This window comes from Toxorhynchites rutilus, chromosome 1 (assembly GCF_029784135.1).
Source record: "Toxorhynchites rutilus septentrionalis strain SRP chromosome 1, ASM2978413v1, whole genome shotgun sequence".
Classification (NCBI taxonomy): Eukaryota; Metazoa; Arthropoda; class Insecta; order Diptera; family Culicidae; genus Toxorhynchites; species Toxorhynchites rutilus.
The window spans coordinates 115,392,404-115,416,158 of NC_073744.1; the positions used below are offsets into that span (position 1 = coordinate 115,392,404).

Genomic DNA, 23,755 nt, shown 5'->3' on the forward strand with positions numbered 1-23,755 from the left:
ATCCCAAGAGTTATTAATGTAGGAATACGTTTCAGAATGTAAAATTACTCAAGAGATATTTTTGAATCCACAGTCAACATAAAAATATTTTACATGTTACCATAGTCCCATCATTAAAGTTGATTCTACTTTGAATCAGACTACTTTGAATGGGACTATGGTAAATATATTTATAACCGTACTAAATATCATATAAATTAGGAAAAAATCAACAAGTTTTCCACTGCTGATACGCTTTCCTCATTTGTTGAGTAAAGATTCATTCCAAAGCATGGATGATGAATATAGATGCCACCTGCCCGGCTAGCGTAAAATATTGGTGGCAATATAGTTGCCACCTTCCCGTCTAGCGGAAAACACTTGATGGTAAAAATGTTGTTTTTGTATTTGAAATTTTGATCTTTTGATTTTGATTTGATGAATTCTGATTTTTTTTATTTGTATTTGAAATTTTGAAATTTTGATGAAAAACAACTAATAAAATTCATTATCAGACTCAACAGGTCCTAAACAGTTCATATGTATTCAAAACATCAACAAAATGACTGTTTTTCAATAACTTTACGGGAAATTTGCTCTTGCTGTTCTGAATTGGGAGTAGTTAACACAAAAATGGCTCCAAAATGAATAGTTTTTGTTTTTTTCGCGCTCAACAAAATCGGGCATGTTGCTAGACATTAGAACAAGTTACCACATAAGGTTAGAAGTGATAATTTATTGTTAAAAAAGAGAAAGAAAAATAAAATCGTTGGTGGCAATATAGATGTCGGTATCCGTTAAAGGGTTAAGTATTATAGAATAACATGTAGAAGGTGTTCTCACTAACAGAAATCTGAAATTCGAAATGTAACTATACAAATCACCACCTGTCCATATTACCCCATGGATTGTTTTTCCAGGTTTTAGCTGCTTATTGTGGATAGAGCCCTTTGGACCCCACCATATACAGACCTCTACTTCGGCACCGTGAATATTTGGCTTCGATGTTGATGTTCCTGGTTGGCCGGGCTTTACATATGATCTTTTACGTTTTGGATTATCGTAGTGAATCCATTTTTTGTTCTCAGTAACTTTTGTGGCGTTCAAGCAAAATTTCCGACATGCAAAATCGCCGTTCGACATCTCTCGCTTTCAATTCGTAATGAAATATGATTTCCTTGCTTTTGGATGTATCCTGCGGCTCTGAGATGTTTTGAACAGTATGTCGAGTTGCTCCCAATGATTGTGCAAGCTCTGTTTACGTTTGACACGAGTCTTCTTCAATTTTTTTCAGTTGACTTGGGCGCTTTTTGTTTATAACACTGAAATCACCACTTCCAAATCGTCCAAACTATTCCCTACGAAATCTATCCGATGATGCAGAGTAACCATAAATACATGCATGCATTCATTCGATTCACTTCTGCTGTACTTTTCTGTTGCACAATGGTAACAGAAAATAAAAATTTCTCAGAAATGGTGCTAACTTGCAATGAAACTCGATATTTTTAACACAGTAAAAGTTGAACTTGTGCAAATTTCAAAGACTTGTAAACAATAGTCGGTTGACAGATGTCGACACTTTACGATTCAACAAAAATCAGCTATCGCCATCGATTATTTATAGCACTTTGAGTCATCATCCAATAGATTAGAAAAAAATCAATGCGCGATGAAATCACGCCATACAACGATTTACTTGATTCCAGGGATTTCATTCCATTCCAGCTAAGATTATGCTTCAAAACGTAACGTAAGTATAACTCATCATCACAAGAGAACGGCTGATCAGATTTGTGTCGTCTATATATTGTTGTGTCTGTCTCCACTCAAATTAAAATGATAAAATGCTTTGAAGAATATTTTAAAAAGGAAAATTTAAAAAAAATGGGTTGCTCATATGTACTGCAGTGAAAAGTGAAATCGAAAAAACAATGATAAGTTTGTCCGATTGGAGTTAATTTATCTTGTTAATATATTAATTAAATAATATAATTGATTTTGACGACATTGATGTTTATGTTTCGCCATTTCGTAAATAATCATGGATTTTCAGGTGAAAAATGAAAATGAATCGCCAAATGTGGTTATCAAATTCGAGTAAAGATTGTCCGATTTGCTGATATCCGTTTGTTGATCAATGTAACGGTGAGGAAAATTGTTTTTTTTTTGGAAAATTTAGAAGGAAAAAGGAAAAAATCGGAAAAAACTGAGCAATTTGAAACTGTTCTCGAGCTTGGTAATCCGATAGAGTTAATTGCAAATTGTAGATTGATATTTATTTTCTATTATAGAATTTTAGACTTTAAAATTCATTCGTGCCTAGAAGTAACACATGCCAATTGAAAGATTGATCAATTAATTTTCTGGAATTCAAGCCACGAGCGTTCGAACGTGAACATGAATGTTCAGAAGTACATATTCATATCAAAAAATTAATTTTGGGCACGACAAAGTTAGTCGGGACAGCTAAATGAACTTATAAATTTAACTCTTTGCGGTGGTTTAAATTTCGACATGTATGTCGTACTGATCGCAATTATTTTTACTTGAAGAAGCAGTGATGTATAACTTTGTAAGATGAACAAGATTTCTTTTGTTTCTGTAAACTTCTGATGAGTATTTAATAAACAATGTTTTTATGTTTATGATTAAAAAATATTTGGTATTATTCTTTTGCGCGTGATATCTGTCGCATGTATCACCGAAATAATTAGTTTGTCGCTTTCCGCCTTTTATCTTTCTTCTTGAACATAAAAAACAATACTCTTTACATCTATACAGTGCCGCAATACATGCAGTTTTCTATTAATCCTTTCCCCGAGCACGGATGACAACTTTTGTTTATACTGAGTACCGTTATCTATTATTCATAGTAGCACCATTTTGGTTCGTAAATAAGTTTAGAAGACATAAAAAATCATTTAGAAAAAGTGTGAACTGATACATTGTTGCATGAATTTTAATATTAGTATACTTCTTTGCTGTGGTGGCTGAGAGCAGACAAATGACCGCAAAGAGTTAATACAGATTTCGATACAGATTTTCTGAAAAAACACAGATAAAAAGATTTTTTGAGACCAAAAACACAGATTTTATTATGGCAACCCTGCTGCATGCATCGATGTTCGAGTTCAACGTGGTTTGACATACGCTACAGGTGAGCTAGATACTTTTGTATCGTACACGAAAATTACTCACACGTATAAAATAGCGTGCAGTGTGTGTGCGCTATTTTGCACGCTATTTACTAATACTAACGTAAGGACCTGTATAGCATACTTGATAAATGTCTAAGTTCGTTGGTTTGAATTCACTATGGGTAGACAATAAACCGTCCATTGATGGGGTAACCAAGGCGTCTAGAAGTATATCCTAAGGTGAGGCCGTTTCGTCACTAAGTTGGTTAGGGGAGCGGTATATAAAAACAGCACGAAAGAAAGCAGAAGGGGAATTATTTGCTTGAAGCGTGAAAGAGACAGACTGATCAGGAACGAGCTTCGGCACTAGTATTGTGTTTTATTTACAAACAAAACACAGTAAACTTCCAAGATGGCTGAAAAGTGCTTTTAGTAAGTTGGCCCACCTTAGGATATACTTCTAGGCGCCTTGGGGGTAACCTCTTTTGACATAGGACTATGTCTTTGATTTCTATATAGGGGGTCACTCTACGAAAAATGTAACGATTCATTAAGAGTATTCAAACGCATATGACTCGAAATTGTTAAAGTGACATATGTTGTGTTATATACAATTAGACAGGAAATTTATCCAACATTTTTGTTTTGCTTAAAGCATGAACAGTGAATATAGTAAAAAAGGTAACAATTTGACGATTCAAAAGGGTATGTTTTCTTTCGATACTCAATATACATCACCTGGCTATAAAGTTGTTACAACTCCCTACTAATACTGTTTCGGGCAATTTCTGTAGTCATAGATTTATTTGATTTAGGCTTATATTCATGTAGACTTAACTTAACTATTTAAACTTGTGTTCAAAAATCATACAGAATGACAATATGTCTTCTTCTGCATAATTGGATAAACAGATGAAAAGGGTACACCCAAAATTGATTTTTAGCTCATGTTTTGTCATCCCGACTTATGACATTGAATGAGACATAACATAATAGAAAATGACTCACAAATACTGGTAAGCATTTGTATAATATCCATAGTACAGTACTATATGATTAATACGAGCGAGCGAAACAAGACAAATAAGCTTTCCGCATACTTTGCCATATATATAGGTGCAATATTATCGCGTATTTGCTGAACAACTGCTGAAGCATCATTAGCCATGTGGATAGCGTGGACGTGTAAAATAGCTTTGCATTCCAGCCGGCCTTGGTTCGATCCCCATTGACGTCGTATGTACTTTTTTCTGGCACAATCCCAAATGAAATGAGAAAAGAAAACAGAAAGAGATATCTGCTCGCATACATACAAATCATTTTTAAGCTTTTAAAACAGCTCATTATTTGCGCATTATTTGAGCACACGGAATGGCATCATTTCTGCCGAAGATGAAATGTTTTCTGCCAACGCTAGTTTGGGTGTAGTAATGGCTGTAATGGAATGTGGTTCTGGATTCTACCACGTTATCTCATCTAACCCGTTCAAAGGATACAAGTTCATACAGGAAACGGGTTTCAGGGCTTCCATGTGATGTATCAAAAAAGAAAAAATAACATATTTTGAACAAATAAAAAACTCATTTCAAATGCAATTACTACACACAATCACAGTCCTATGTCAAGATCCCGTCCGTGTCCATCAACTTTTTTGCACCACAAATCATGTTTTCGTTCCTCTTTATATGGACGTAAAAATAAGATTTCGTGCGCAGGTATAAAATTAGTGTCAGGGGGAAATGAAAGTGTGGATTAAAGTCAGTTGAATGAAGAGGCAGATCTGTATTCATTAATCGCGTCAGTTCAAATAACCACTGACTGGACTAGTTCACCAGTTACCCTTGCTAGTCAACGCTAGTCAATTCTTTTTCTAGTCAAGAATAGAGTTGTTGGCGGCGACAGCCGAAGCAGTTCTAGTCGAAGCGAAGCTACGGAGAGTAGAGTCGGTCTTCATTTTTTACCTTCGAAGATTTCGGGCCCTGCTGCGCACTTCAGTACCTGTCGCCCACAGCGACGCTACGTCCGCATTTACTACTTCACTTGGGTTCTACAGCGTGGTTTCAACTCACCAATAAAACAATGCAGCAGTTTTTAATACAGGCATTCCCTGACAAACCGATATAGTGGTTCTCAGATTTTCGTCAAAAGTGGCAATTTTGTTCTTTATCGCTTTATCGTATTGTTTATTTTTTTTAGGGTGCCCCTTTTCATTTTAAGGTGGTCCGAAAAATCATTTTTTCTACTTTTTCTCGAGAATGACTGTTTTCAAAAAATCATAACTTTTGAGCCACTGAATTGAAGCCAATGAGCTAGTTTTTTATAAAAAAAAACATTGAACTCGCAATAGAAATGGATTTTATTTTCGTAATTATTGATTGTAGTCGTTTTTTATTGCTTTGGACTAGAGAGCGCTATATTTTTTTATATTTTTTTTTTGGAAGATGATAATTTTTTACATAACATATCTCGATAACAGAGATGACATTTTTTGAAAAAATATTACACCTGCGGTAAGATAGGATTATAGTCGAATAGGCCTTGTCAAGTCACATAGGAATATTGAACGAAGACTTAAAACATGTTACATTTGAAATGTAATAACTCAAAAACGACAAAATAGCATCACTTATATCGAGATATGTTATGTAAAAAATCCTCAGCTTTTAATATAAAAATATAAAAAATATAGCGCCCTCTATCTTTAGCCGAGAAAACAATGAAAAACTAACTCAATCAATAATTGCAAAAAAAAAATCGCAAAAGTCAAACTCATTAGCTTCGATTTGTTACGTAGATCATGTGAATCGGTTCAGTGGCTCAAAAGTTGTGATTTTTTGAAAAAAATCATTTTCGGGAAAAAGTTGAAAAAATTGATTTATCGGACCACCCTAAAATGAAAATGGGCACCCTAATAAAAAAAATTAAAAAAACGGCTCTACTATTTTGCGATACAGAACAAAATTACCACATTTGACGAAAATCTGAGAACCACTTTATCGGTTTGGCATGGAATGGCTGTATACAAACATATGCTATTTTCATCTGATGCTGTTGAATGTGTAAACAAATATTCGCATTGTTTGTTCATGTTATGCAGAATGAGTGAATGTGTTCCATGCACTGAACATCTTTTCTCATGTAATAATATGCTCAATCTTCCTGATTATCTGATTGTGAAAATCGTCAATTGTCTATGAGAAATTAGTATATGTCGATATAGCACATGGTACAAAAAGGACTCCAAATTACATTAAATCCAGTGGATTACTTTTCACTTCATAATTTTAGTGTTCATTCTACTAGTTTATCGTCGCCACAAAAAGAAATCCCACGATTGTTACAACTATGGGCCGCTTAAGTCGAATAGAGTTATTGGGCAATATTCATTTTCTCAGACAGTCTAGGCTGTACTTAGTCTTGGTAGTGAATGGTGATCACCAAGCACTTTGGGCCATCAGATAGGAGTGTCTAAGAAAATAAATGTTACCCAATTACCCTGTTCGTCTCATCTATCTTATTTCCTGCACTCTTAAACGCGGCGAAATAAAATGGCACCTGCATAACAGTGAATAAAACTACGATTGTTCATGCACATAATTTATCTGCTAGGATTTTGGCAAACACTACTGTTTACATGAAATCGCATTTCGAGAAGAACGGAACAGATTAGTATTGCACGATTGCACGTTAGTGCTATACAAATTAGTTTCCTGTCAGCATTGAAGAGATCAATCCATTAAACAGACATAAAAACGCCACGAATGTTTGTCAAAAATCACATTAATCGGTTTAAATCTGATGGCTAAATTTAGTTCGACAAAAATAATTTTCCCTTCAAGCAGATCAGATTTCCCGCTAGCAGAACCACATCGATCGCTGTCCGCAAACCCGATGTTCGCAATGGGGGGGGGGCGACCTGCCATAGAAATTAATCCCAAGAACATTTCAGCGTGCACGCATTTTAAATTCACAAGCAACTTAGATATAGGTCACACATCGCATCAAGCTTATAAGTTTATGATAGCACAAGTGTCAACTTACTGTTGGTCAATCCAATTAATTCCCGATTCAAATGCCCTGCGAATTCGCTGGGCTGGGAGACACTAGAATTCTCTCGATGATACCGAAGTTGTATACAAACAAACACTATTTCATTACCTCCCCCGACGAAAATTCGGAGACCAAAACGTTGTTCAGCTTGTCCGATCCGCAGTAATTGGCTACAATTCGGTGTCTACTTCATGAACCACACATCCAATCTATCTCCACTTGAAAACTGATATCACATCACATTAAATATGCTTCCGTACAAAGTGTAGCGTTATTTTTCCAAAACCAATGACCGTTATTGATTGAGTGTTTTCCCGCATCGATGATCATTGGTAAACATGGTTTCACCGAAATTTGGTCATAGTCACAACACGAGAACGCACTTATCTATATTCGGTTCACAACGGTTCAAGAGTGCCACCGCAGAACATTCCCTCTGTCCTTTCGTCCTTTCGCGCTGTTTCACTACGATAGTCAATGCAGTCCGGCGTCTAGGCATCAACATACGCAGGTTATCAACGAATCGCCACTGAGAATTCCCGACCGGGCGGAAAGCAAGCTCAAGCTCAACTGAATAAGCATTTCGAACCATGGTAACCGGGAGAAATAGAAAAGACAATAAGATTTTCCCGAGACTGCGTCAGTGCTACCAGTTTTTGGGCATCTTGATACGTATTGCACAATATAAAATGTTCAATTTTTTAAGTCGCACTTTATATCACCGGATTATTACGAGGGGTTTCCACTCTGACTTTGCTAATTAAACCTTATTTTCAAAAAACAATATCCTCGCCCCACTTTAATTGAGAAAAAAAATTAGAAATTCTGGTAACCACGCATCATCCCTTCGCTCGTGTTTCATCGTAACAGAACGAAGCTATTTTCCGGTCGCTCGCTTGTAAACATCTGTTTTAGCTTCAGTTTTCTTCCAAACAATCATCATTATCATCACATCATTAGTTTCCGCGCGTGGAGAGCATGCTGGAGGTTTTCGCGCCTTTTGCAAACACATGCTTCGTGCTCTCTTCCTTGCTTCCCTGTCGGAGCGCAATCGACACTGATAAGATAACGCGAAGAATGAGATCGTAAGCGTTTGCGCACTGACGCTCAGTTGTATTCTTTTTGAAATGGGCTAGATCACACTTACTCAATGGAATTTTAGAGGAGGAGATACCAACAAGTCGAAAAAGGAGACATATCAACACAAAATATCGGATTTGGTTTAATCAAAACATAAAGAATCTAAAAAAATCAAAAAACAGAAGGCACATAAAATTTATAAGAAATACAAATCTGACGATAATCTCGAAAAATAACTGAACACTTGCGAGCAGCTCAACTCAACTGTTAAAAACGCCTTTGAAGATTACAACTTAAAAACAGAGTCGGACATAAAGTCCAACCCAAAAAGTTTCTTTAATTACATAAAAACAAAATTAAAAAGCAATGGTTTCCCATCACGCATGCACCTTGACGATACCGTGGGGAATGGCCCAGTAATAAATTGCAATCCCTTTGCAACCTTTTGCTCAAGAAGTTTATATTGGAACATCTGAAGGAGGACCGAGATCGTGACTTATTTGCATTTCTTCCAGAATTTCCATGTGATGTTGGCTTCAGACAACTAACTTACATTGAATTTTTTTGACTCATTAAATAAGCTTGACGTCTCGGAAGAGCCAATTCCTGACGGAATTCCAACAGTTTTTATAAAAAATTTTGCATCTGAATTAACTCATCCACTTTTATGGCTTTTCAATAAGTCATTGGAATCAGGATGGTTCTCAAAAACATGGAAAAACTCTTTTCATGTATCAATATTCAAATCCGGTAATAGATCCGATGTAAGAAATCATCGTGCAGTAGCAATTATTTCTTGCATTCCAAAACTCTTTGAAGCCAAAATAAACCAAAAACTTGTTCAACAACTGAAGACACGAATTACGAATAAGCAACACGGTTTTTTTTCAAAGGACGCTCAACAACAACAAATTTGCTGGAATTTGTCACATTCACTTTGAATGCAATGGATAATGGTAATCAAATTGAGGCTTTATACACTGACTTTAGTAAGGCTATCGATCGTGATGATATACCATTACTCCTTCTTAAACTTCAAAGAATAGGAATAGAAGTCAAGCTATTGAAATGGCTAGAATCATATTTGATTGACCGCACTCAAATATTACGATTTAATGGGAAAATTTCAAAACCAATATTTGTTACATCCGGAGTTCCTCAAGGCTCTCACTTGGGACCACTTTTGTTCATTTTATTTGTTAATGACGTTTACGTTTTTCTTAACAGTGTTAAGGCACTTATTTACGCAGATGATATGAAGCTGTATATGGAAATAAAAAATGAAGAAGACTCTCAAACATTCAAAAATGAAGTTAACATCTTTTATAATTGGTGCACTAGGAGTTTATTACAGCTCAATGTTAGGAAATGCACTTTGATATCTTTTACAAGAAGAAGAACACCATTGAACAATACTGTTAAGCTGGGAAATCAACTCATCAATAGATGTCAACGAGTAAGTGACTTAGGCGTGGTCTTGGATTCCAAACTAACCTTCGTTGGTCATTATAATACAATCCTCCATAGAGCAAATAATATGTTGAGCTCCATCAAACGCTTTAGCTACCATTTCCAGGATCCGTACACAATAAAAACATTGTATATTGCATATGTCAGATCGCACCCATTAGGCACCTGAGAAACCCTAACATATTCTACATAGATTACCGAACTATGCCAAACATAGTCCTATTAATCGTATGATAAGCCTCTGTAACGAACACAGTGAAATAATTGATGTAACCATGTCAGGGTCAATTCTTAAAGACTATCTGAATAGAATAAGATATAGTTAAATTTCACTGTAATATTTGGGCAGCAGATTTAGTCTACGTTGGTTTGATGAAATGAATAAATAAATGAAAAGTTTTTTTTACTTGTTAAAATCCTCTTTTGAATCAAACGGATAAATTATCTCTCTCTAGTTTCAAGTAAGTTGTTTTAAGTAATATTATGAATATATCGGTCTACAATAGATTGACGACAATAAAAAAAAACAAAACATCGATGAATCTATATTCAAGCGCCGTATTTTCCATGTAACGGAAACTTTTTACTGACCTGTCGAATGAGGTGAAGATGTCATTTTGATGTGTAAAAATCTGTTGCTCAAACTATTGGGTTGCCTCAAAAGTTCACGTAGATTTTCAGCATCCTTCAAGCAGTTTGAAAATTGAAAAAACCGGAGAAACTGGCTGTTTTAATGCTGTCCAAAGAGTCGAAGAGAGAAGTTTCCAGGCTCTTGAAGAATTGATAATCTGAAGATGCAATGTCTATCGAACTGACCAATCTCAGTGAGCCTTCAACAACTTTTACCGGGTTGTCAAAAAGACATGGGGTCTGACATTGTCTTGGTGGAACACGGCGCTTTCCATACTGGGCAATTTTTTTGGATACCCATGATCTTTTTCCAATCCGACCAAACAAAGTGCTTGTTTTTCTTCGGATGATGACAGATTCTGGGGTAGCTGATGATGGCCGATTTCGATTATCCCAAGATTTTAAAGATTTTAAAGTAACCACCTCATCATTATTTGAATTTCTTTCATTTATTTGATTCAAATGAAAAGGAATACACTATTGTATAGGTTTCACTTATGTGATATGGGATGTGGGATGAAAGATGTACTACCTCCTACGATGGCTGAAGTTAAGGAGGCCATTAATCAGCTAAAGAACCACAAAAAGGATGGCTTCGCAGCAGAGCTCTAACAGTATTAGACTAAATACATAATAGCAGGAGCTGATCATAACAAAATGCTTCTTGATAGTAGTTTTGTGATCAACGGGAACAGGCTTGAGGTGGTCGAGGAATGTGTCTAGCTACCGACAAGAACAACAGCCGTGAAATTCGATGCTCGAAAAAACTCACAACTACTTGGTGTTTTCGAACGCCGAGAGCTCAGAACAATATACGGCGGTATATTGGAAAAACAGAATATAGAGTTTGAGTTTTCTGAAAATCGAAAAATCACCCAAGGGGGAAATCGGGATTTTTACCTTGCACATATAGGACATCCGGGAATCGAAAGGACAAGAGAACGCCTCCGCAGCAAAAAGTAGTGGCCGAACGTAGACAAGGACGCATAAATGATGGCTAAATCTTATCTGAATTGCCAGTTGGTGACAGGAACAATAATACCAGAACCAATGAATGTTTCCGAACTTCCTCAACAGCCATGGTACATGTTGACAATGGAAATATTAGGCCCACATTTTTGATTGGTCCATTTTGTGCTCCTGAAATCGTACCGACCAAAATGGGCAACCAGAGCAGCAGCGAAATACAAAGAAGCACGATTGGAAAGGAAAAAGAAAAAAAAAGAACGAAACATTGGTCGCAGTCTCGCACATGTGTAATTCTCGAGCCAGCCAGTCAGTTTAAAAATCCCCGCTTCGCTGCCGTAACGATCATTCTTTGTGTGGACACCGACTGGACAACATCGTTGCTGGACGAGCTGGACGGCGAGGGATCGAGTGCCTTTCTCAAGGCAAGAGGGTGGAGGTGGTAGCGCTGGAGTAAAGTAGAGTAGAGTTTTCAAAGGGCCTTTCTCAACGCTAGAGACGAATGAACTGAAAAAGTTTAAAGTCTCTTTAATACAACACCTTCCTTCCTTCCGTAACGATCATTCTCATCCAAACCGTACACCACATCGTTTCGCATCACATCAGATCAACAAACCAAAACAAGCAGCCATGGTTGGACATGGCAAAGGAGGAAAAGTGAAGGGAAAGACAAAATCTCGCTCGAACCGTGCTGGTCTGGAGTTCTGCGCAAGAGTAGCTAGGCCGAGCGCGTTAGTACCAATGCACCAGTCCACCTAGCATGCGATATATAGTTTCGGCCGCCGAAGTTATCGAGTTAGCTGGCAAAGCTGCTCGCGACGATAAGAAAACCCGCATTCAGAACAGACCACAATCGGTTCCGTGGACACCAAGACAACAACAGGCAATTGCAGCGAGTGGCGAGTGGCAAACGCAACCGCAAAACGGCAGCAGGTAGCAGAAGAAAAACGTTTGTTCTTTATACAAACTGCTTTGGTGGCAAATCCAGAACAAGGCAGCATCGAGGGCGTTCGAAATGTTTTTTTTTTCAAAACCACGAGTACTAAGTTTTCTAAATTGGAACCATTCCATAAAACACGGCGCTTATCAGGGCCATTAAACCTTTCAAAAAAGAGTTTACGAAATACAGTTCAATGCATTCTAAAATATTATCCAAAATAATAATAAAACACAAATTGATTTTTTCATAATTTCATGTTTGCCAAGATATGATGAGTATGAGAATTTGGCAGTTATGCTGAGCTTATTGATGGTTGGGGACTTTCTCGATTATTCAATTTTCACCAATTCAATTGCTTCCAGATTGAAAGTACAGTAATTTACATTTAGATCGACATTTAGCTAATTGTACGGACCTGTAATGCGACATATTTAGTTGGACATTTTTGTAGACATAGAGTTCGGGGTCCAAATTATGACCCAACATGTCGCAAGCTGGATGGGAAGAAATTTTCCAACTGTGAAAGCTGTACCACTCACTGTCATCGCAAATGTTCAATTACAGGTTAAAATCGCCTCCAATGCGACACTGAGCGGTGCTTCGGCACGTCGCGTTAAATGTAATTTACTGTACAACATGTCACAAGCAGGATGGGAAGAAATTTTCCAACTGTGAAAGCTGTGGCGAGTGGCAAACGCAATCGCTAAACAGGAAGGTTTAGCCGAACAAGATGGGGATATCCAGTGATAACAAAACAATAAACTCTTTAGATTAAAGATAATTTTGTGATCCTGAAAAGGACCCCTTTAAGCCTGCATGTGAATCCAACGAGCGAACAAATCGTAATGAATATATTTTTTTGCCATCGCTGCCTTTTAACGCTCATTCGTTCGTCTCGTTGGACTCGCCCCTTTGGCTGAGTCTGTCGATTTGTCTCTATCCTGTGAGCGTGTACCGCTAAAGTACAAAACGCGCGGATCCGCTGAAAAATATATCATTCTCTTTCAAACCGTAAATCAGTGTGGTTGTATGGCATCGTTTCATATCACATCGCATCAACGGATTGGTTCCGGAGCACCAGTATACCTAATAGCGGTTATAGAATTTCGGCCGGCGGAGTGCTCGAGTTGGCTTGCAAAGCTGCTCACGACAATAAGAAAACCCGCCTACAGAACAGAGCACATTTGGTTCGGTGGCAACAACTAGTTTCAGCGAGTGGCAAACGCAATCGCAAAACGGCAGCAGGTAGAAAAAGGAAAAAGTTTGTTTATACAGACTGCTTTGGTGGCAAAACCAGCCACCGTAAAACACGGCGCTTTTCAGGGCCATTAGACCTTTTAAGGAAGAGTTATTGAAAGTTATTCACAATACCAATGCATTCTAAAGTGACATAATATGATATATAATATGAACTGATTTATTTTGTTCATGCTTGTTTTTGAACTTATTGGTGGTTGGGGTCTTTTAAGTTGATCATTCAGTTTTCACAAACCCATGCATGGTTCCCGAATTGAAAGTGGCTTCAAATTACAACACATTGTATGCAGGATAGCATTCACGAATTTTCTCGGTAGCAAGAACTGCTTTCTCTGGTTGATAACTTATGTTGAAAATTGACTGAGGTTACATCTGCATTGTATAGAAACATAACTAAGGAGCAACATGATGAGCTATGTATTTCCTGCTGCTCTGTTCTTATTTTAAAGGACTTTAATCCGAAGGTCATCCGTCCCTGTATTTACTGTTGGCTTTTCAGAACGCTCATAGCTCGTTTATTTCTCGACAGATCGTAGAGTTCGTATCTAAAACCTCAGTTCTTTTTCATTTTTATTTACATTGTCTACACTACAAATCTTACAATTCATTCGTTTCCGAAACCACAGTTTAAGGTACGGTAATGTGCTCAATAGTGAAATATATGATAGTGAATGAGCCATCATTTTTATTGTACGATATGTGCATACGCCAAAAGATGCCCAGCGTTGAACATTTGATAAGTACAAAGCCTTCAGAAAAATATCAAGAAGCAACTATAAGATAGTGAGAAAAAATTGAGAATGTTTGTAAAAAAAACGTAAAAAAAAACAACATCAAAGGTTCTTTTCAGAACCTTCAACATGTTCATAAAGAGTAAACAATAAACTAATCCATTTTTCAGTTTGATAGGTAGGTATTCACGTAGGAGAAGAAAATAAAACAATATATTTAAAATATATATTTAGCAAAAGCTGTCCCCTTTGTATAGTCCTACATCACTCCGGTTATGTCCCCGACATTACCCACTCGTCTTTTTTTTCGTTCGATGAGTTTGATTGGGAAGATATTGATGTAAATCGTCTGGCAATCATCATTTATTAGAGGCGAATGAACTGCAAAGTTTAAAGCCTCTTAAAAACAAAGAATCAACAAAAGCATCATTTGCGTTTACTCGCGGCAAAACACGCCACACCGCATTAAACTCCACATCACATCGCGTTTACTGTGTCAGATCTGGGCGGTTTGCATTTGAATTGCATTTTGTGTGAACGGAAGAGCTTTTCCGCAAAAAAGTCCGCGCCCACGTTCTCTTCGCATCGCGTTCTCTATGTCCCCAGTCCAGGGGTTAAACGAATGTCATACAAAAAAAAACAAACATCATCATTTTACACGCTGCGCCATCTAGATGTAAATCTAACGCTACTTCGTCAAGTACAAATATTTTCCCCTAGTGTAAGTGGCAGAACAATAGTAATTGCGCTCTCTACTTGTGAGATTCTGCAACAACAAAAAATACCGTTTGACATATCTGGAAACTTCAGCCAGTGTCGGATCGTGCGGCACATTTGTTTGCTACTTTTGTTCTGACACTAGGCAAAATACGACGGCGCTGGTGAATTTCGTTGGGTTTTTTTTTTGCGCGATTGGCCAATACGAGACAATTTTGTGGAACGCTTCTGTTCTAAACTTTACCATCTGCAGCTGCACCAACATCCGAAATAAGGTCAATCAGGCAAAATGGTAGACGGAGATACTGCGAAAAAGGTGAGTGCAGACCGAGTAGACTGTTGGCTATCCGTAACAATAACGAGAGAAGCGATTTGTATATGGCTGCTATGAATGGATTTTTCATTTTACTGCTGATATAATATCGTGGCTTGTAAGCGCAATATATTTCCGTTACGTGGCGTACGAAACAGTAATTTGCGCATTCAGCGGTAATGTGTTCGCAAATGGTTCCGATTGATAGTGCACCATACTGTTGGTCAAAAGTTAGGTTAACAATTCATGCATTATGCTGAAATTGGTGTATTGAAATTACAATTATCACCATTGTGCATACCGTTTGAACGTATTTTGTTCGAAAGGGTAGTGACACTTTCGAACTATGCGGAATCATTGAAACGAATCCTTCTAAGCGCCAAATGAATTCGGATCTCAATCTAGTGTGCGCTGCATTTTTTTCAGGTTCAAGAATACAAGGATACTTTGATCAAAAAAGCTGAAGAACTGATCATCAAAGGTTTTCCCGAGAAGATTGTAAAGCTGAATGATTTGCTGTCTACTCCTCAATTTGCAGAGAGGAACTTCTCTGATGTATATCAGGTTAGATTATTGGAAAATATCTGGCGTACGGTCAGAATTTTACTTCTAATGTTTTTACAACCACAGGACCTCAACATTCCAGTGCCGGACCCGATCGAGATCAATAGTAACGAGGATGAAAAGCAAGATTCCGAGGAGCCTGGTGCGAAGCGCGCACGTTTGGATCTGTCCACGGTTAGCGGAACAAAGGTGATGGCGCTTCCCAGTGGACGTGTCGAATGCAACACACCCATTTGCGATCTGATCAAAGTGGTCAAGCCTGTTATCAGGGCATTGGTCGAGGATTCCAACCTACTGAAGATGTGGATCTCTTTCATGATCCCTAAAATTGAGGACGGTAACAACTTTGGCGTCTCGATTCAGGAAGACACCCTGGCAGAGATCCAATCGGTCGAAACGGAAGCTGCCGCATTCTTCGATCAAATCTCGAGATACTTCGTATCGCGAGCGAAGGTCGTTTCTAAAGTAGCCAAGTATCCACATATTGATGATTATCGTCGTGCTGTCCAGGTAAGAGAAAATGAAATGAAAAATGATTTCCAATCTAAATCTTGTCTCTATGTTTTGTAGGAACTGGATGAAAAAGAATTTTTAAGTTTATGGTTAGTGCTGAGTGAGGTAAGAAATCGTTACTGCTCACTGCACGACATCGTCATTAAGAACATGGAAAAGTTAAAAAAACCACGATCATCCAACGCTGAAAGTCTTTACTAAACTCTAGAGGATGCTGTTGCTGTTATAGTTCCGAAAGCCGCAAATCCACAATATCTCGTTTAATCAACAAATGCTGGCTCGAGGATGAAAACAGCCTAAAATTGTCAATAAGTTGGGGTGCGTGTTTAGCTATTTCCATACACCACCTATGTTGAGAACGTTGTCAATAAGTCCTGCAAAACTGTAAGGTTACCTACACAAATCGACTATTTTTCTTGTGGAATGTTACTTCTGTTTTGCGAAATTTGCCACGATCAAATCTGAAACAGGATTGAACACATAATATGTAGCGCCGGATAATAATTTGTAATTCGATCTTACTGTCAATAGTTTTTTAACTCAAAGTTGTACCTTATTTCCAGACAATGGTATCAAATATACATTTTTACATAGGTATCAACTACAACAAAAAAGCTGTGTTTAATTTAATATCACAGTTTGAATGTAGTTCCAATAAGACTTATTGGGCCTGATCACGAACGTCACTTCACGGTGAAAACAAAGTGAATTGTATACAACGTTATTACGACTGTCACCGTATGTGTAGAATTCGGAAGAGTTCATCCGTCGTGACAACTTTGATGAACTTGGTGTTATTATGAATACCACGATGCTGTCACGTCACGGGGAAAACAAGTATATTTGTCACTTGTGTTTTAGATGGTAAAAGCTAGTCACGCGGAATGGAGTAAGTTTAATTTCGGATTTGTTTAGCTTTTTTGCTAACATTTTGAATCTTGTCTTGTTTTGTAAGAAAGAAAAAATAAACAAACAGCAATTTACCCGCTTGGTGGAATTTTTAGAACGAAATCCTGACATATCCAGAGGACACAAATTTGTTCATTTGGATTCGATAAATGCGTTCTGGGATGTGATTGAGGACTGAAAATGTAGCTCCCGTAGACCGATTGAAACATGGCGAAAGGTCTAATTTCGATTGTCCTAAATGAATAGAAATTTTTAGTTTCTATTTTAAGGATTAGACTAACAGAGAGTTATAACCCCACAAAATGGCAATGGAGGCCACTGGCCCGAAACGATCATTATGATTGATTATGTATAATATTGATTTGTTGATATTTTGAATATAAAATAATAACCGTAATGTTTTTCAAACATTGCAGAGCTGGTTTTTGTAATTCAAACATTCTCAATTGGTGGACAAGACCCGAATCAGGACGATAGCTACATCGAATAAGGCCATTGATCTTTCGTTTCTACGTAATTGATATTTTCAACGATATTGTTTTGAAGACATACTTTGAATGAAAGAATATTTATGTTTCAAATAAGGAAAAAATTAATCCAATGAATGCATCCTACATTGCAAAGCTTTCAAATTAATTATTTTTAAATTATTCTCTAGTTTTTTTTCATAATTTGATATCCGTCTAATGAAAATCTGAATCATTGTCTACTTTTGGCAAATTCCTTGAAACTCATCAGATGCTTCATATGAAAATTTTGCTTCTGACCAGTTACTGTTCAAATAATTATATCAAACCTCATGTCTCGTATATCAAATTATACGAGAATGGGAAGGATAAGAGGATTAAACTTCAGAATCCCATATGGGAGTAGCTCAGATTATACTGATCATGAGATTGATAAATTCGGGTTTATTCTGAGATATAGAAGATATTATTCATCAAAATTGTAGAAACGGTTCTTAAAAAAGTCACAGGAGGGTTGTGTCCGAGACACGACCGCATAGTTGACGTAGGATTCCGTTAGACTATCTGTTGATTTTGGATATGTTTAAAGAATTACATCGTTAAACTCTTTGATAATGATATGGTGGCCCTGAAAAGGGCCGTTTTGTTTGGTTGTTGGGTATTGTATGTTAACTCCACCAGTGTTTATCGAGTGATGATGGCAGAAGGATGGTAAACAGTCGTTGAATGGTGCGTATCAGATAAAAGATACCGAAGTGGAACGATATATGATGAAAACCGCCCTCTGTGATCCTAGACGAGATGCCTCCTGTGATATGTATGCATGAAATAAAGAAAAAAAACTCACCAATGTAACATAAGACAATTACCAATACCGAACACAATTATAATTTTTCCTCATCAGTAAAAACATGTTACTTTAATATAGAGAAAACATATTTGAAATGGAAAAGGTAATCTTTTCTTATAATTTTTACTTTCTGAGTGTTTATTCAACACAATTCAATTTTAATTGGATTAACAACAACTAATACTATATATAGAGGATATGGGAAATCACTTTTTCGAATATTTCTTTACTTTTCCAATTTTTCTCGCCATATAAACTTCCCTCGGGTGAAAATGAACACAAAAAACAGACAGCTTAAACTAAACGACCCGTTCTCGAGCGGGAACACACCTTGGTTTTTAATTTTAGGAAAATAAAATAAATCGTTTCATATATCAAGTCATTCTTAGCACAACTGCTACCATATACAATTTTACACTTATACTTGTGCTAAATTTTTCACAATAAACGATCGGTCATTGATATGAAATTTGATGGAGCAACATCCGACTTGCATATATTTGCAATGCCGATTTCCCCGAGCACCTTGGTTTTGATGTCTCTGTTAGGGAACACATTTCGATAGAAACAAAAGCTCACCCTACTTTATGGATTTGCAATACCGATTTTCCCCAGGCAGCTTGTCTCTGTTAGGGACTCGCCGCATGTGTCATCAATTTCGACCAATCAGAAGTGGGTATTTCCGTTAGGATAGGGGATGAGATTATTTTCTTCAATATAAAAAATTGTTATGGAGTACCGAAATCGATTGACGCAAAAATGTCATCAATCCATCATGAAATGATTGAGCAATAAGGGTTTGAAATTGGACAATTTTCAAGATGTAATCGATTTTCGATTTTCAATTTGTATCCCAATATGTTCCCGAAAGACGTAATCCAACGTCAAAAAATCTTATATGAAAATTGCGCATGAAAAAAAAATGTGTTTGAATGATGTGTTTTGGTAGAAACATCAGGCAATATATATAAAAATTTATATAATTGTTTTTTTACAATCAAAAATCAAAATAAAAAAATAAATACATTTAAATTTTGTCAATTCAAAACTGCCTTCGGGCCTGCTAGTTCGATGGGAGATTAATCTGCCTCCCTAAATAAATATTGCTCATGGCGTCGCTTGGTGCCGCCGAAAGCAGACTCGTTTGAGAGTATGAACTAGTTTTCTTCGCAAGAGCCCTTCTCAGGGCTAGAGGCGAATGAACGTAAAGTTTAAAGTCTCTATAATTCAAAAGAAGAAAAATATTGCTACCAGATGTCACGAACTTCGATATTTTTTGCTAGTATGGTGCTACTCGCCCGTGTAGTTGGCGCAAAGGCACCGCGAAAATATTATTTTATAGAATTCCTTCATGCATTTGTCTGATACGGGCTGTGTATCGTTCGTTCTTGTTGGAAAGGTATTTTTGCGCGCTATAATATAGCAGGTGTATGACACGATTATCGCTATCTCACTCTACCTACCGTCACCGCCTATCTCACTATCCCTCTGCTGTAAAAGTTCATCATCGACATCACGATATGTCAGATGGTGGTAAATTGGTAATCCGCGATAACGTCGACGTCTGGTGGCGACTTCAAGTTTGAGTCATAATTTGGGTCCCAAAATCGTTAGTGTAATCTCTACCAGATTAGAAGACACGAAGCCGGTTTTCAAATATTAAAATTTGAATGAAAATTTTCACATTATGTTATTTAATTATTAGAAACACGTATTTCTGACTTTCATTCAACCATATGGTCATACAATTCCAACATTGTTGCTGATTTTTTTCTTTATAATATGAAGTTGTCTTCATAAACAATTTTCGTATGAGACTTTTTCCCCACCTGCAAACAAAAATGTTTTTAATTTAAACAGAATACTAATTTGATATGAGAAAGCTAATTTTCATTCATAATTTTAATTTTGAAAACGTTCACTCCGACTGAAAATCAGCTGTTCTTTGACGCTCCCCTAAACTAGTAAACGAAGCTCACTGCCGTCAACGCGGATCGCTGTTTTGAAGAAAACAAATACTTCTAACGTGTGAGATGTTGGCATCAAAAACATGGCGGGTGCCATACGGCTGTAATATAGTCCTTGACAGTGTTTTGTTTGGTTAAGTCGTTCGTGAGTTATAGTGTCGCAAATATGGAGCAAAATAAAGAGAAAATCCGACATATTTTACAGTACTACTATGACAAAGGCAAAAATGCATCTCAAGCTGCCAATAAAATTTGTGCAGTTTATGGACCCGATACAGTTTCCATTTCCACCGCACAACGATGGTTTCAACGTTTTCGTTCTGGTGTAGAGGTCGTCGAAGATGCGCCACGCTCCGGAAGGCCTGTCGTCGAAAATTGCGACAAAATCGCTGAATTAGTCGAGAAAGACCGGCATAGTAGCAGCCGTAGCATCGGCCAAGAGCTGGGAATAAGTCATCAAACCGTTATTAACCATTTGAAGAAGCTTGGATTCACAAAGAAGCTCGATGTATGGGTGCCACACACGTTGACGCAAAAAAACATCTTTGACCGTATCGACGCATGTGAATCGCTGCTGAATCGCAACAAAATCGACCCGTTTCTGAAGCGGATGGTGACTGGCGATGAAAAGTGAGTCACTTACGACAACGTGAAGCGCAAACGGTTGTGGTTGAAGCCCGCTGAAGCGGCTCAGACGGTGGCCAAGCCCTCATTAACGGCCAGGAAGGTTCTGCTGTGTGTTTGGTGGGATTTTCAAGGAATAATCTATTGTGAGCTGCTTCCCTATGGCCAAACGCTCAATTCGGACCTGTACTGCCAACAACTGGACCGCTTGAAGGTAGCACTCATGAAGAATAGGCCATCTTTGATAAACAGAGGCCGCATTGTCTTCCATCAGGACAACGTCAGGCCACACACTTCTTTGGTGACGTGCCAGAAGCTCCGGGAGCTCGGATGGGAGGTTCTTTTGCATCCGCCGTATAGTCCGGACCTTGCACCAAGTGACTACCACCTGTTTTTGTCCATGGCGAACGAGCTAGGTAGTCAGAAGTTAGCCACAAAAGAGGCCTGTGAAAATTGGCTATCCGAGTTTTTTGCCAATAAGGAAGCGAGCTTCTATAACAGGGGTATTATGAAGTTGGCATCTCGTTGGGAACAAGTCATCGAACAAAACGGCGCATATTTGACTTAAAACAGATGATTGTAACTAATTTTATGAACAAATGAAAATTCCAAAAAAATACCGCAGGACATTATTGACAGCCTAATATCTTTTTGCATTTATTTTTTCAGTAATGAATTGCGTTATCCGCGATTTCCGTGATCCGCGGTGACCTAGCCAGACCATTGCGCGGATAATCGGCCGTTGGCTTCGTACCACTCCAACACGTCCTTTGAATAGTGGCACGAAGCGAGATCCGGCCAGAAGATGGTCGGGCCCTCGTGCTGCTTCAATAGTGGTAGTAAGCGCTTCTGTAGGCACTCCTTAAGGTAAACCTTCCCGTTTACCGTGCCGGTCATCACGAAGGGGGCGCTTCGCTTTCCGCAAGGGCAGATCGCTTGCAACACCATGTACTTTTTGGCAAACTTGGATAGTTTCTGCTTGCGAATCTCCTCCGGAACGCTGAATTTGTGCTCTGCGGAAAAGAACAACAGGCCCGGCAGCTGACGAAAGTCCGCTTTGACGTAGGTTTCGTCGTCCATTACCAGGCAATGCGGCTTCGTCAGCATTTCGGTGTACAGCTTCCGGGCTCGCGTCTTCCCCACCATGTTTTGCCTTTCGTCGCGGTTAGGAGCCTTCTGAACCTTGTATGTACGCAGGCCCTCCCGCTGCTTGGTCCGCTGGACGAATGAACTTGACAAATTCAGCTTATTGGCGACATCCCGGACCGAACTTCTCGGATCACGTCTAAACTGCTTAACTACGCGCTTGTGATCTTTTTCACTGACGGAGCATCCATTTTTGCCGTTCTTCACCTTCCGGTCGATGGTTAGGTTCTCGAAGTATCGTTTTAGTACTCTGCTGACCGTGGATTGGACGATTCCCAGCATCTTACCGATGTCTCGATGTGACAACTCCGGATTCTCGGAATGAGTGCACAGGATTAATTCACGACGAAAAATTTACAGTGAAGCATGGCCAACGTGATCTATACACTCTTATCTGATTATAAGCGAAAGCTGAAGATATAATTCCTAAAAATTAAATTTCTACAGCGTTTTTTCCGTGATGCAATTTGATGTGACACACCCTTTACTTTATTGTGTTGCTGTTTGAGTAAGGTTGATGAATAAAATCAATAAGAAGACGAAGCTAACTTTTCCCATGATGACACGGCCCAGACAGAGAAGGATATATTCTCATTCATGTTCTTCTTTATCCTCTTAGAAAACACTTTCCAACTTCATTTTACAATGAGGTGTAATATTATCACGCTTCAAGATAACAGCGCTGGCCGCTATATGGATAGCGAGATCGTGTGAAATAGCTTTGCATTCCAGCCGGCCTTAGTTCGATCCCCGTTGACGTTGTGTGGACTTTTTTTGACGCAATTCTAAATGAAATGAGAAAAGAAAACAGAAAGAGATGTCTGCTCGCATGCATACAAACCATTTTTAAGCTTTTAAAACAGCTCATTAATTGCGCATTTGACTTTCCAGCACACGAAATGACATCATTTCTGCCAACGCTAGTTTGGGTGTAGTTATGAATATTTCTTCTCCGTTCAATTTTTGTTCTTGATGATGACGGCCCCGCCTCCTTCCTCTACAGAGGTTTGAGCAAGAAAAGTTATCTAAAAGATAATTTATTTTTCTCAGCATTAAAACCCGTTCAACAAAAGAAAACGAACTGATTTTATTTACAGATATAAATTCGTATATAGTATTGCAATGTCAAAAACAACCCAAGCCGATACCCAGTCGTGTCCGCCACAGAGCCAAAACGGTCCCGACCAGGCTCTTGCAGCCAATTGGTCCACCAAAGCACAAGTCTAACCGCCAGCCTTGTTTTGGATTGACAATGAATATCCTCATCCAAAGAAGTCGAGAAATTTTCGTTCACGAAAAATTCCTGGACCGGCTCTTAAGAAAACTTTTACTTTATATCCTTTATATCTGTGAAATGCGCGCGGCGCTCAAACTTTTGTAGACTACTTTTATTTATTTTTTAACTAATACAAAACAAAAACAACAAAAAATAAAAATAGTCC

The 23,755-nt window shown here is 38.0% G+C and overlaps 2 protein-coding genes across 3 annotated transcripts in view; one reads left to right on the forward strand and one right to left on the reverse strand.

The window, feature by feature from the left end:
- LOC129766173 (uncharacterized) overlaps window positions 1-7,750 on the reverse strand; it is a 161,547-nt gene extending 153,797 nt beyond the window's left edge. Inside the window, exon 1 of one of the 2 annotated variants that reach the window (XM_055766654.1) lies at window positions 7,161-7,750. The gene's annotated coding sequence lies outside the window, so the exon portion shown is untranslated. The remainder of the gene's footprint in view (window positions 1-7,160) is intronic. The other variant, XM_055766666.1, reaches the window with a different exon arrangement.
- Window positions 7,751-15,060: 7,310 nt separating this feature from the next.
- On the forward strand, window positions 15,061-16,956 carry LOC129777043 (proteasome activator complex subunit 3). Its single transcript, XM_055783096.1, has 4 exons — window positions 15,061-15,276; window positions 15,700-15,837; window positions 15,904-16,347; window positions 16,408-16,956. The coding sequence occupies exons 1-4, from the start codon at window positions 15,250-15,252 to the stop codon at window positions 16,549-16,551; spliced, it is 753 nt and encodes a 250-aa protein (XP_055639071.1). The 5' UTR covers window positions 15,061-15,249; the 3' UTR covers window positions 16,552-16,956.
- Window positions 16,957-23,755: the final 6,799 nt, after the last annotated feature.